Source organism: Topomyia yanbarensis, chromosome 1 (assembly GCF_030247195.1).
Source record: "Topomyia yanbarensis strain Yona2022 chromosome 1, ASM3024719v1, whole genome shotgun sequence".
NCBI lineage: Eukaryota > Metazoa > Arthropoda > Insecta > Diptera > Culicidae > Topomyia > Topomyia yanbarensis.
The window spans coordinates 207516475-207530110 of record NC_080670.1 but is presented as its reverse complement, the minus strand read 5'-3'; the positions used below and the strand labels follow the sequence as shown (position 1 = coordinate 207530110).

General features: G+C 40.8%; 1 protein-coding gene across 3 annotated transcripts; it reads left to right on the top strand.

Annotated features, from left to right (window-relative positions):
• Positions 1 to 2106: 2106 nt before the first annotated feature.
• LOC131689786 (myosin regulatory light chain sqh) lies at positions 2107 to 5036 on the top strand. Of its 3 annotated transcripts, none has more exons than XM_058975081.1 (2): positions 2107 to 2244; positions 4158 to 5036. In XM_058975081.1, the coding sequence occupies exon 2, from the start codon at positions 4192 to 4194 to the stop codon at positions 4714 to 4716; it is 525 nt and encodes a 174-aa protein (XP_058831064.1). In that variant the 5' UTR covers positions 2107 to 2244; positions 4158 to 4191; the 3' UTR covers positions 4717 to 5036. The 3 variants fall into 3 exon arrangements, with proteins under 3 accessions (XP_058831064.1, XP_058831074.1, XP_058831081.1); XM_058975091.1 differs by lacking the exon at positions 2107 to 2244 and adding an exon at positions 3518 to 3674; XM_058975098.1 differs by lacking the exon at positions 2107 to 2244 and adding an exon at positions 3956 to 4094.
• The last annotated feature ends 8600 nt before the right edge of the window (positions 5037 to 13636 follow it).

Sequence of the window (13636 nt, the reverse complement as noted above, 5' to 3'; positions counted from 1 at the left end):
CATAACATGGCGAACGCATCTAGGATAATAAGCCTATTTTCGCAATGTTTCCATTATCACGCTACTCATTTGAAGCCGTTGGTTAGTGCAGTGTTTGCTATCTTTGTTTAACACATTGGCTCAAATGGCAGGGCGATAATTGGGGCACTCGTTTCGAGCTTTCGTTGTGATCATACACTAGCATTTCATCGTTTTAGGCCCTTTGTGTTATTAGATTGGTTCTTAAGAGCGAAGCAAAGTTGTTGATGCTAAATTATACGCACTCCATCGAGTAGTTAATGAATTTGTGAGGTACCCTCCTAAATAGGGTGAAAATAGGCACTATACCCTATTTCCGATTTTGATGAAGCAAAAAATCTCCCGAATAACAAAAAATTCACGACATACTCTTTTGTGAACAAAAAATGAGAAATGAACATCGTTTGCGTAGATCGTTAGGGGACTGATATGCATAGAATTTTCCGGTTTCTGTTCGATTTCTCGGCATAACAGTCCCACTTAACATTTTTCGTAAAAAACTTTCGTTAATTGGATCTCTATAATGAAAAACTGGACTGATTATATTGGAAACAATAGCTATGAACCCAATTCTAGACAATGAAGCTTTATTTGTTGCGCAGTTTCCCTCCAGATTGCAAATACAATTTTCATCTTCAATTTCGTTTTTCTCAGTTGCCAGTTTTGCAACATAAGACAATTGGACGTAAAACGGCAGTCTACGCGACGGAAATTTTTAGTCAATGCCATAGCAGTTGCGGGTGGGAGGAATAAATATGATATTGTAGACTTGTGAATTTCGAATTGTGCGCCCTTGAGTCACAGAGAACAGACATCCATGATCGAACAAAAATATTTAAAAAACGTGTGTAAACATTTGAATTAATATACGAAAAACACTAGCGCCGCCACACCAACCTATCCCAACTATCCGTCAAATCGATTCCGGAACCGGTTCGAAATCCTGGATGGATTCAGCATGGAATCTAGCTCAAAGAAAACAACCGATTCCGACTCTATCGGTTGACGCATTTGAGCTGGAATTCATGCTGGAAGTCCGAATCGGTTCCGGACTAGTTTGACTGGGTAGAGGAATAACCGCTGTCAATTCTGTCGCACTCTGCTACAAAAAACATGACGACAGTAGCGCACCTGGTTTAGATATCCAAACTACCTTCGAAACCGTTAGAGATTTTACACAAGTTGAATGCTGAAGATGGACGTCTGTTCTCTGTGCTTGAGTACTATGCATCTTAATATTGAAAATTATAGTTCACCTTCAAGTTCCTTGCTAATTGGGTCATTAAGCTATACACAGTTTTCCATTCCATTCGATAAATTTTAGGTCCAATATACATAATAAAACATCATTTCAAAAAAAAAATTCGTTACAATACGTAAAAACGATTTTTTTTTTAAATTAATCTTATATAAACTTGGCAACCATACATAAAAACTGCGGTTGTTTACATCTTACCCATCAAGACAACACCCAATATGAAAAAACTATATTCATTGTATGGTGTTTATGTCAAATAAAAATAACCCTGCGGGAAATCCGGGAAAACATGTGTTCATTTTTTCTAACAGGGCATCATTTGTCGTGAAATTCGAAATGTCAAACCCTTCTGATAGTGTCAAATCCAGACTGTCAACATATTTCTTTATTTTAAATTTAAAGTATATTTTCACGTTTCGTGAGTTGGAAAAATACATTGTTGCAATCACGAAAATCAGCTTTATCGATATATGTAATAAAAAAAGAGTTTTTTTTCTCATTTAATGACCCAATTGAATGTCGTTACAACAGTTAAAAATTGACTCAAGTAGTCGTTAATAAAAAATGGGAAAAAGTCTATTTTGTATGTTCAATAATTAAGCAATTGTTGTTGTTTGTTCATTCAGTTAGTGGAGAGACCGTGGGATAGACCTAATAATGTTCAATGCATTGAATGCTTGAAGTTGAGGCAGATGAAGCTATCGTTGCTTGAATAAAATTCACCGTGTAGTTATGCACATTATTCTTAACAAATAATTTATCCATATTTTGCAACCCTGCATATATAGCTTCCAGTAAAATTATTCCAGTATATGAGTTACCACTCACACAGCAGAGTGGAATCAAACTGTCAAACGGTGGAAATAAAAGTTAAAAATCGCTCAAAGAAAGTGCGTGCAAAATTTTTCGTAGTCAGTAAAGTTGTGTTTTGTTTCGGAAATTTTTCGCCGTTTTCCATCGATTTTCCGGTAAGTGCTACCAGGAATAGCTCCATTGAAGTTTAAACTGTGAAATAATCGCAAAATCAGTCGCGAAAGCAAGTGTTTTTACCTTGGAACAAAGCAGTTCTGTGTTGTCATGTTCCATATATTGAAACGGCAAAAAGGGAGTGGATTCCTTTCGGCTGACGTCAGTTTTCGAATGAATATTACGAACCGTCGATATTTCTACAGAAATGTGAATGAATAAGTAAACAAAATGCAACCAGTGCCTTACGGCTATAAAGTTACCAACGGATGTACAAGTTTATTTCGCGAACATCCGCAATTTGATTCGTGTTTTTTTTTTTTGGTTTGGCAGTTAATTGCGCAACTGGTACTAAATGATCAGCAAAACTGTTCGATTGTTGTTCCGACCAAAAATGGTCAAAACAGCTAGTTGGTGACCGCATACCGAAAGAAGCTAAACTACTTTCGCACGGTAGCATTTCAGGTTTCGACCGAAAAAGCTAATGTTTCTGTGATCGAAATTATTGAACCGTGATCCGGTTGTGGAACCTCCAAAACATTCTAGAACTCGAAACAACCAATCTAATACATCAGCACAGCTGCGGCAGCAGCTAGACAATCTGTAATTAAACGTGCCGAGATATTGCCATATATGGGTTATTATTTTACTCCTTTCGTGTTGTTTTTTTTCTCTCTTCTTTTTGGTTTATTTCTCTGCTGCGCTGTCCAGCCGAAATGACACGGTCTGCCACCGCTGCAATGACCTCGTTCAACCGATCCGATATGGACTTGTGAGCGAGTGATCATGTAAAAAAATGTAAGGAGGTTTGGCAGTGTTCGTTTTTTGCATTCAAAGTTGGTTGCTTTATTCCTTAATGGAGCGTTGGACAGTGGTTTCTTGGTGTGGAAAAGTGGACAAAGTTTTGCTTTCAAAATTGAATTCAGGGTAAGATGAAACCGATCAGGAATTTGTGTATGGTGGTTTGAGACAAAATTTCTTCTCAAATGGAATAATCGATTCCGAGTACGAAATAGGAGATTTGTTAGAAATTAACTTGAATTTCGAATAATTAAAGTCACGTCAAACTATTATGGACCTAGGCTGCCTCCTTGCGGAACAAAAGTTTTGTTTCTTAAAATTTCGCAAAGTAAAAAAAGGAATTTTTTTCACCCACTATCACGCAGTGATCGAGGCTCGTCGTCGCTGAGTGTGGTTTTGCATGTTTACTTTAGACTTTGCCCGCAGTCACCACCAGCACAACCAGTGATCATGCGCCTGCGTGCACAAGGCTAGTCAGCGCACAAGTCGCGCCGTTCGTTCGAGTATCAGTGCTCGTTTGTGACTCGGCTAGCGAAGTGTGGTGCACAGGCTCACATTCGTTCGAAGAAAATTTGAGCTTGTTTTCAAACGTCTGCTTTAATAGTAGATTTGTGTTATCGTACAGTTGTAGGTGAGTTAGGTTTTTAGTAATGCTGCAAGGTGGACATTGATCCCAATGAGGTCAACGTTTGTGGAAATATGAAGTAGAAACAAGATCTAGTCTTGTTTACAAGAAAAAAAAAAAAAAAGCAAACAATCTGCGCAGAAATCTTGGTTTTGCGTGTGTCCCGGCTGTGGTTAGGCCTTGAAAAACAGCTGAAATTACATACATAGGTTGGAAATAAATCAATAACAAAAAAAGTGAAAAGTTAGGAACATCGGTGTTGATTTAGATATGGGATTCTACGGAACGAGTTCCACAATTTGTTCGTCTCAGCTGCAATGGTTTCGTTCGAGTGTGCATAAAGAAATGACTCATCACCGCGGTGTCAAGATAAGAGCAACTCTCAGTTACCTCAGTGATGTCACAGTGATGATACACCGTTCTTCCGTTAATGTTTATTCGATTCTAAAACAGATCAGTGATATTAAAAACCAAATTTTTCCTTCACAGATAAACCACATTCACCCACAAAACATCAACCATCATGTCTTCCCGCAAAACGGCCGGACGTCGCGGTACGACCAAGAAGCGTGCCCAGCGTGCCACCTCCAACGTTTTCGCCATGTTCGATCAGGCCCAGATAGCCGAGTTCAAGGAAGCGTTCAACATGATCGACCAGAACCGGGACGGTTTCATCGAGAAGGAAGACCTGCACGATATGTTGGCCTCGCTGGGTAAAAATCCAACCGAGGACTACCTGGAGGGGATGATGAATGAGGCACCGGGACCGATAAATTTTACCATGTTTCTGACGCTGTTCGGTGAACGGCTGCAGGGAACCGATCCGGAGGATGTGATCAAGAACGCGTTCGGGTGCTTCGATGAGGAGAACACCGGTATGCTGAATGAGGAACGGTTGCGCGAACTGTTGACCACGATGGGCGATCGGTTCACCGATGAGGATGTGGATGAAATGTTCCGTGAGGCGCCGATTAAGAACACTATGTTCGATTACATCGAGTTTACCAGAATTCTGAAGCATGGTGCCAAGGAGAAGGACGAACAGTAATTTATTTATCCGTTTTTTATTTTGATTGTATTCTCTTGTTTACCCGTTTAGTTAGAGATGTTCTTCCTTCCTATCCTATTTGTGCTTCAACCCTTTACTTTTCCAAACCTATCATCAGTATTCCTATTTTTTAAAAAAAAAGGTTGAAAGTTTAGCATTTATCCCTCCTTTCCCTCGCTCGGCGTATAAATTGTGAATCCGAACGCAACCAGGCACCGTTTTTTGCACAACCGATCATCTATCTTTTATCGAGAGCTAAAGAAACAGTTTTTTGAATATATTTTATATCACGTAAGGGAAAAAACCCTTCTCGTGGCTGATTTTGACCGTATCCGAAATCTTTCCGTGTACTGCTAGTAGTCGTCTCTATCGTAGAATTTGTGTTTTTATGTTTCCGGCAAACGCGCGGCCGTACTAATCCTTCGCCTCATTTGAAACGACAGGTTCATCGAAACGCAATCGGCTCCTGTCGTTGGATGTTCGTCGGTCGCTAGTGATGGCGGTGGTGGTGGCTATGGTGGATCCAGTTCGTCGTCGAAGGTAACCATTACCGTTAAGAAGACCGTTTCGTGGAATTAGTTGCTGGTTGGAGATGTTGGTAAGTGCTGTGCAATGTTGAACTATTTTTTGAGGTACCCGCGTGATTCTAAACTGAAATAAAATTACACATGTTTCGGGAAAAAAAGGGAAATGCCTGTCTGTTGATATAGAAGCTGAATCCGACGTAGTCGAATGGATTGTATAATACACGACCGTCGATGGTCCAAAGCTCACAGCTCACAACACCGTTTCTTACAAAATTTTTACTGGGTACTATCAGAGGTAAGTATGTCTTATGTGTGTCACATTAATTTTGCGCGGCGTGTGACTTCAAGCGATAAATCGTATTTGCCTCTATGTGACTTTTCACGCCCGATTCTGAGAGTCGACTCGGATGAGATGATATTCCCCTCTTCAGAATCAAGTGAGAACAGTCGTGTAAGACTACTGGTCATCTCACGTCACACGTCGTGCAGAATAATGGTGAACAATCTTCAATATAGGGACTATCTTTCAAAAAGTTCATTTGCAAGTAGCGTGAGTAATTGAACGCTAACATCTTTGAACCGAATATGTCACGGATTGTATTTTGGCTTCGTCTCATCCGAACCTGACAGCGACCTAGCACCAGATTGTCCTTCAGAGAAAAGAAGATCTTATTTTGCTGAGGAGTTCAACAAAAGAGGGAATGGATGCTGATATGCCAGCGAAAATTATCAAATTTTTACAGTAAAAAAGGAAACAAACAGAACTGATGATCTAACGAAAATGTTATCGAAACAACAACCAAAAATAGGACGCGATTTGTAGTAAGTATACTCTTCTTTTGAGAGGCTAGGACTTTATTAAAGGCAATATTTTAAACGATGTGGATAGAAATATGTAGAGAAAAATGTATCGTGGCATGGTTTTTTTTCAAAATGGATCGGATTTGGATGGAGAAGGTGAGTGGAATGACAGTTGAATTTTACTGTTTCCGTGGAAAAATCGAAAACCGTGATCCGAAATCGAAGCGCAGTGTTTAGTTCCTCGAAAAGTAATTGCCAAGTTAAATTTTAAACGCGTTTCCCACCGTATAGTCGTCCGCCCGGAATTTTCGTTGGTGATTATTTCTGGAGCTTTTGCATTAATGCTGTCTTCAATCGCAATCTGTCGAGACGTGAACTGATTCGGCGATAAGTACACAGCCATTCTTGCAGGGTTTTACCCGACTTTGTACTGTTTATCAACATCTTCTTGACTTATTTTCTGATCATTTCGCTGCTATCGCTGTCATTGGGACGGTATTAGTGCAACTGCTAAGCTAAAGAATCTCCCAGCGAATGAAGAGATCGCTGGTGACGATTTTTTAAGATACCAATTCCCCTTTTCGACAACTTTCTTACTCCAGTCTGCTCACGACTTTTATCAATATCAGAGCTTTTCGTGACGTGAACCTCTCTTCAGATGCCGACCAATTTGCCTTATCGATTCCTTTACATCCACCCTTGCAAGGGTTTTTCACCGAGTTGGTTCTTACTCGTCAATATTCTCCAGCTGGTTGGCGTTGCTAGCTTGCTGTTCGTTTCGTCACTTCTACTGGAGTTTAGACAGTATACGTGTAACTGCACTACCTATGAAATTCCATGTGCCCTCGTATTAGCTACGATATAATCTACCCTAAGCGAAAAGAACTGCATTGCGGTGAATTGAGCTTTGGCTCAGTTATGAACAAGCAAACACTTTGATATACAGCAGATTTAGTTTTCCATGTTTCCGCACTCGCAACTACAATCACAATGAGCCTGGACATACTACCTAACTTCACAAAATCGCCTTTATATCTTCAACGCCGCAACCCAGTCAGAAGCAAAGTGTGGTCGTGTTTACGTTCCTCACCTTTAGAGTAGAGCTTCTTGAGTTGGGGAGCAGTATGCCGACACAATCATCTGTTTTCCTACAAGCGGGATATTCATGATATCATATTTTCAGTCAACGTCAATGCCTTTAAGGGTGCCAACAAGGACGGACGGTATTCTGGAGACGACGCTAGCGGAGGCCACCGAAAACAGTACTCTAACCGAATCGTTTTCTACGTGGAATTGTGAAAAGCTCTACGCAGCGTGTGCAAACAGGATGTGGGAACGTTGGAGCAAGACTTTTGGGTAACATATGTGACTCCATTAGATGCCAATTTTTAAGCTACTGTGATAGAAATTTATAGAGAAAAATGAATCGTGGTTTCCACTGTTTGCAAACGGAACGCATTTGCAGATGAGGGGAAAATCGCTGTTCGATATTGCTTGTCTTCTAATAAGATCGAAAACGTGACTCGAAGTGTAGAAAGCGAACGTCTCCGGGCAGTAACCGCCCCATCATTCGACTATCCAATTTCGATTCATTCAAACCAGCGTCGTTAATCAGAAGAGTTTGAAGTACCAGTAACAGTGTATATCTAAGAATTGACGATGATATACTAATCAAAAGGAACCAGCGGCTACTGTTAGGTCCAGTATTAGCTTCAGTCAGTCATGCATTCTCATCAAGGAAAACGAACCTGGAACCTCAAAGGATGCATTGGTGATCTTCAAAACAATAATAGCCCGTATCCACCCGGTATATCCTGCATTGCAAGAAACTCACATCAGGATGAGACGATAGATAAAATAAACAAAAAAAGAAAACATCTATCCGCGAGTCCCGTCCCAGCTTTACACTAGCTAGTAGCCGACCTAGACGGTATCGGCTAACTGCTCCTGTATGGGCAATAGAAGGCTGATGTCCTTCCTGGAGAAGAACAGTCTTGTAACTTTTCTACTGTGTATCCCGGTAAAGCTCAGTAGCAAGAGCCCCCTCAAACTGGGTCTCAGGGTCGGCTTACTACTGGGTAATCGGAGGGGTTTCGCGAACAACTTAACTGAACCGTGGGTTGTGAAATTGGCAATTGAAAATGAAATCTAAACAGCAAAAACTATGTAAGTGTGGGTGTGTTCTGGGGAATTTAACCGGTACGTACCGCTGCTATTGCTGGGAGTTTCTAGTGGTTCGACGATGGGATTCGGGAACTGATGGTGACAATGGTGGCAGCTCTCTTTACTTCGCTGGTGGTTTGGCGGGTTCTTGTTGGCGTTGGTGGAGTCTAATGGCGGCTGCTAGCGTCTTCCTCCATCAACTTACATCGACAGGCCCAGGACAATACCGAAGTGGCCGTGTCGAGAGGGGTAAGTCCTCCTTAGCGGTTATGGCCCAACAATGCCAGAGGACGATCGCTGGTCTTTGACGGGTTAGACGTAGCAAGCATCCAAGGATCGCTAGGCCGATTCGTGTGGTGCCGGGTATGGATGACCGCGTCACACAAGGCTAGGAAAATTTTATATAAAATCCGAAAGGTCCTGTGAGGGTGTTCAGGGCGAGAATTAGATCTAGCCTAGCTTTGGTTTCTACTTCTCAACCGTAGTACAATTTGAATTGAAGGCTATTACCTGAATAAATAACGGTTCAAATCACACCTGATCGTTTTACTCTCTTTTATAACTCACTCTACTTCCAAGGTGTTGATCACACAAACGCCAGATTACTTCTGAACATTGGCCGGCTCGTCAAGTAATCCAAAAGTCTTAGATAGCGAAGCATTTTGGCGGTTTTCCACGGCTTTCTGGGGACGAACTTTGGTATGTCGCGCTACTATCTTTCGCCTACCGTATAACAGATTTCCTCCCCCTTTCATTATCTGTTATACGGTTTGGTGATCGTTGGTTTTACCACCAACTTGTACCCACTGTGTTGTTTTAGTGTGTTAACAATTATTTGTTTCCTTCTTATTCCTACCAATCCTAATTCTAGCAATCAACAAGTAACATTATTTATTATTTATATTTAATTTACTAACCCTACTAACAATTAACCCTTAAATTATTTAGAAACGTGACAGTACAAACGGTTACAGTTTTTTGTACAATCTCGAATTGGTATTACGAGAAGATTTTGGAACCGGTACTCTCGGATCCCTCGGTAACATAAGTCGTCTGAGAACCAACGCGCCGACATCGTGGTGTTAGATATTACCAAAGCCTACAATATGGTTGACGGGTAGAAGTGCACCACCACGGTTTCTACGAAACCAGCAGAAACCAGTTCTCGCCATCACGGTTGACATAGTAATGATGGTTGTCGAAAAGCTGGTTCGGCGCAGCTACAAGCGGCCATCAACGCATTTGGACGATGAGCTAGCTCGGTTGGCTTCAACATAGCGGCCCACCAGCACACATTGCTGTGACATACACCACCAGAACACCGGCTCTACGGTCCAGTTTGTAGTCTCGGATGACGGATGACATTTCATCCACACTCCCGGCATATCAAGAAGGAAAGTAAGCTCATCTGCATGCATCATCCTTCGACAGCCGAAAGGGAATATCCCGATCCCAAGTGGCTGTGGTCCACTAGAAGTTTGATACAGGCTATTATCATTCTCCGTACAAAACCTGCCTAGAGGAGGTGTTGCATCCACTTGGCTCCCGCTCCCACGTCGTAAGGGGTGACTGAAAACAGCGGTCCTCGTGTCGGAGTGTCGTGGGTCCTACCTTTGCTGTGATACATACGAAACGCCAGAACAGATAGAAATACTGACGATGAAAATGTTAGAAATGATTCGGGCTTCTCGGAGAGAAATTGCAGATTGCCCACTACAAATGGGGTGTGCTACTGGCGAGCAACTGCAAAGTGCTGCACAAGCGGAAGCCATTATCTCCAAGCATGCGCTGAAACAGTTAGGTGTTATGACCGATGATAGTCTAGGTTTAACACCCTAGAACTAGAAATAAACCCTTTCTGACTAGAATTTCCTGGTCGATATTAAAGAACGGAGGTTATGTTGCAGCGCTGGAGACACAGCGGAATCGAGTTACGCTGCGAAAGACGGCCATGGAAGTAACCAAACAAACATCGGAAGCTGAACAAGCCTTTAACTATAAGCTGGACAAGAGCTGTTAAAGCCATTATCCAGCTAAATTGTTTATAAGATATTTCTTTCCTTTTTACTAGAACTAGAATTTGCCAAAATCCCCTAAAAGCCCTGAAAAGCTGAAAGCCACTCGACCAGCACTGATCGATAAATTTTGAATAAAGTAAAGCCAGATCTGGTTCAAAATACAGATTTATTACGATTTCTTCAAAACTTCAAAAGAGAAAAAAAACTTCTTAAAAACTTCAAAAGAGAAGAAATTCAAAGCTATTTTGTCAGATCCTCCTTGGTGACGTTTGTTACAGATGCTGGTTTCAAATTATTGCCAAACGAATCGCAATATCTATTTTCAAATACAGTCGAGAATTGAACTGTAAAATTATGAATACTCATTTTTAAAATTTTTTATTAGTATGTTAATTTATAATAAAATCTCGTTATTGTATGCAAAATACTCTAAATTTCTTGAATGCGAATAAATTAACTAAATTTATTCATTGAATATCGACAATAGTCAACAAAATCATCTGGCAGCTTTTCTCACTTCCCACCCTACTTTTACAGTAAACGACAAGTTACGGCGGATAGCCCAGAACAAAGTTTCAATAGCCTACCGATCACCAGCATCTAGTTTAACCCGCCTAGCCGCCTTTTCATTCGCTGGGTTTACTCGATAACTGATGTTTGCGACAGTGCAGAAAACACACACACACACACGCGCTCAGTCGCTCACCAATTTACGGGCTGTTCGCAGTTTCGCACATCGTCACCCACCGATGTTTTTTCGTTCAATTCATCAGCGATCGCGTCGCGTTACGGTTCGGTTTATCTTAGAGGCACAGTCCTCATTTGCCCGGTTTTTAAAACAATTTCGTAGATCAGTTATCACAACTATCGTACGTATAGGTTCAGCTGTTTTTTCTTCAATCGAAAAACGACACCGATACCGCATACTTTCGGTTCGATTAGTGCGTTTCAATCGTCGCGGATTTCGTATTCTACTGCAGTGCAGTTAAGGAAGATAGTACTGCTTCCACACCCAGTGTTTTATGTGTGCTGAAAAAGAAAAATCTAGCAGTTCGTTGCCAAAAAAGCAGAGTAAAGTGCTGTGATCAAAAGCAATTTCAGTTTGTGCAAAACTTCAGCACAGATATCGCCATTTTGAAAGCGCGACACGTTCAAACGAGATCATGCGTGGGGCTGTCTGTGGCTCTGTCGCTTTCGGAAGCGGAGCGAGCTCCATGGAGCAAAAAGGTGCAGAAAATTGGACGGCGGGTGAAAATCGCCGCCGCTCATGAGTGTGTCATCACAGTAGGCTCTGGCTGTGTCGTTGAAAGCGGAGGAAAATAAAAGTTTTGTCGTTACGGTCCGCTGTGTATGTATAGTGATATCGGAATGGAATAGTGTTTGTTTGTTTTGTTGCGGATAGGGAAATTCGTGAGAAGTGGTGTGCGAGGGAGCTGGATTCGTTCGATAACGGTTGATTGAAGTAAGTCAGATTGTATCAAACTATATTAATTTCGAATGTGTGAGAATATTTTAATAACTAATCCGTAACTTTTAAAATTAGAGCAACCGAATAAGACCTGACTCGAAAATTTTAAATGTGATAAATCCGAGTCTGGTGACATTTATCGTTTCTGTAAGATCGAAACATATACTACATCATTTATGCAGCTTCTATTTCTTCTAAGGAAGCGATACTTCGAAGGGCACGTTATGATGCCTAGCGATTATGCTTTCCCAAACAGATTCTACCGTTTTTTTAAATAATGTAGTACCCGGCTGGGCCGACACATAGACAAACAAAGTGCTTCCATCTACTATGGACTCGGATAATTTGTAATATGTAGAAACATGGGCAAAGTGTCCTCTAATAAGAAAAAAAACCTAACCTGAATATTTTTAAAATAAACCCTTGTTCAATGCGATCTCAAAAATTGAAAATTTTAAAGACATGCAACATAATCTGACTTTTTATATACAAAATCGATTCCGTTTCCCATTCCGAAAATTTATTTGAAATGACTAACCCGACTCTAGAAGGGAAATATTAGATTTTAAACATTTCAACCCGAGGATTACTTTCCTAGAGAACACGAAATCATTTGAATTTTGAAAAAAGCCGAATCCGATAAGAAAAAGGAGAGAATTTTAAAATTGGTGAATCCAAAGCTGACCCGAACCGGAAAATTTAAAAAAAATTAAAACTATGTTTCAAGATCAAAACTATCGAATTTGAAGAATCCAACAATGGGTGTTGTCTTGGATGTGGCGAATGACCCACCGAGGTTGAAACCCCAACAATCAGGAATCCGTAGCCAACTGGCTAAAAAGGAACAGCCCCAGGAGCGGATTTTGATTTTGGAATGAACATTGTACAATACGTTATGCGTCAAAATCTCATTTAATTAAAATCAGTTTTGGTGGTCAAATTTGCTTTGAAATGATTTTAAGTTTGAAACTAATATAAAATTGAAACTAATTCAAAATTTCTCAACAAATTGAAAATTTTTGGGGGGGTCCGGACCCCCAAGACACTCCCCCTGGCTCCGCCACTGCACGGCCCTCATATTGATCGGATTTCATGATTTGTCTTTTCATCATTTCCCTAATGGGAATCCAGAATTCCCAAGGGAATAAAGACACTTTTAAATGAGCGAATGTATCACCAGCCCCGAGGGGCAAAAAAAAACAAAAACATCCCGAATAGATATTGTCTTTCAAATTCGCCTTAAACTGATTTAGGTATAAATTTTCGCCGTGACTAGTCCAGTTTATAACCCTTTTTCGCTAGAAATTCCAGAAAACAGTCGTCGATACTGCAAAAATACTGTTGTATTTTCTTTGTAAGCGACTTGGTTCTCAGGACATCCCAGCGAACTGCCCACGAACCAGGATTATGGAAATCTATCCTCATCTGTATTCTTCCAACATTTCGTGGGATTCCACGGAATGTAAATAAATACCTTATTCTGGTGAAGACTATATGGTTCGACACTCAAAGCGGAAATCCCCTGCCTTCCCACTTCTCTACTCCAATTTCTGTTTCAGTCAGGTACAGCCTTATTCCAGCAAACCAAATAGAAAGCCAAACCCACTGAAACTGGGGATGAAAGAGTTAGGAGGGATTGAAAAGAGGCACCCGTGAAGATCTTTTAACAGACCTTTCTCCAACCTTGCTTGCACTCGATAAGTATAGAGACTCGAAGACTCTATACAATTGGCCGAAGCATTGTTGAAGAGAGCACGTCAGCGATTGAGCTTCTTTTCTTTGATTTTGATCTTTTTTTAATCATTTTTAAGGAATTAGATGGAACATGCTTCTCGCAACTACCAGTATTCACACTTGATGTTGTTGGACGTTACCCAATTTTCGATTCTCTGAAAATCCGAAAAGGATCACGCATCAACGGTTTAATCAAAAAGAGTGGGAAT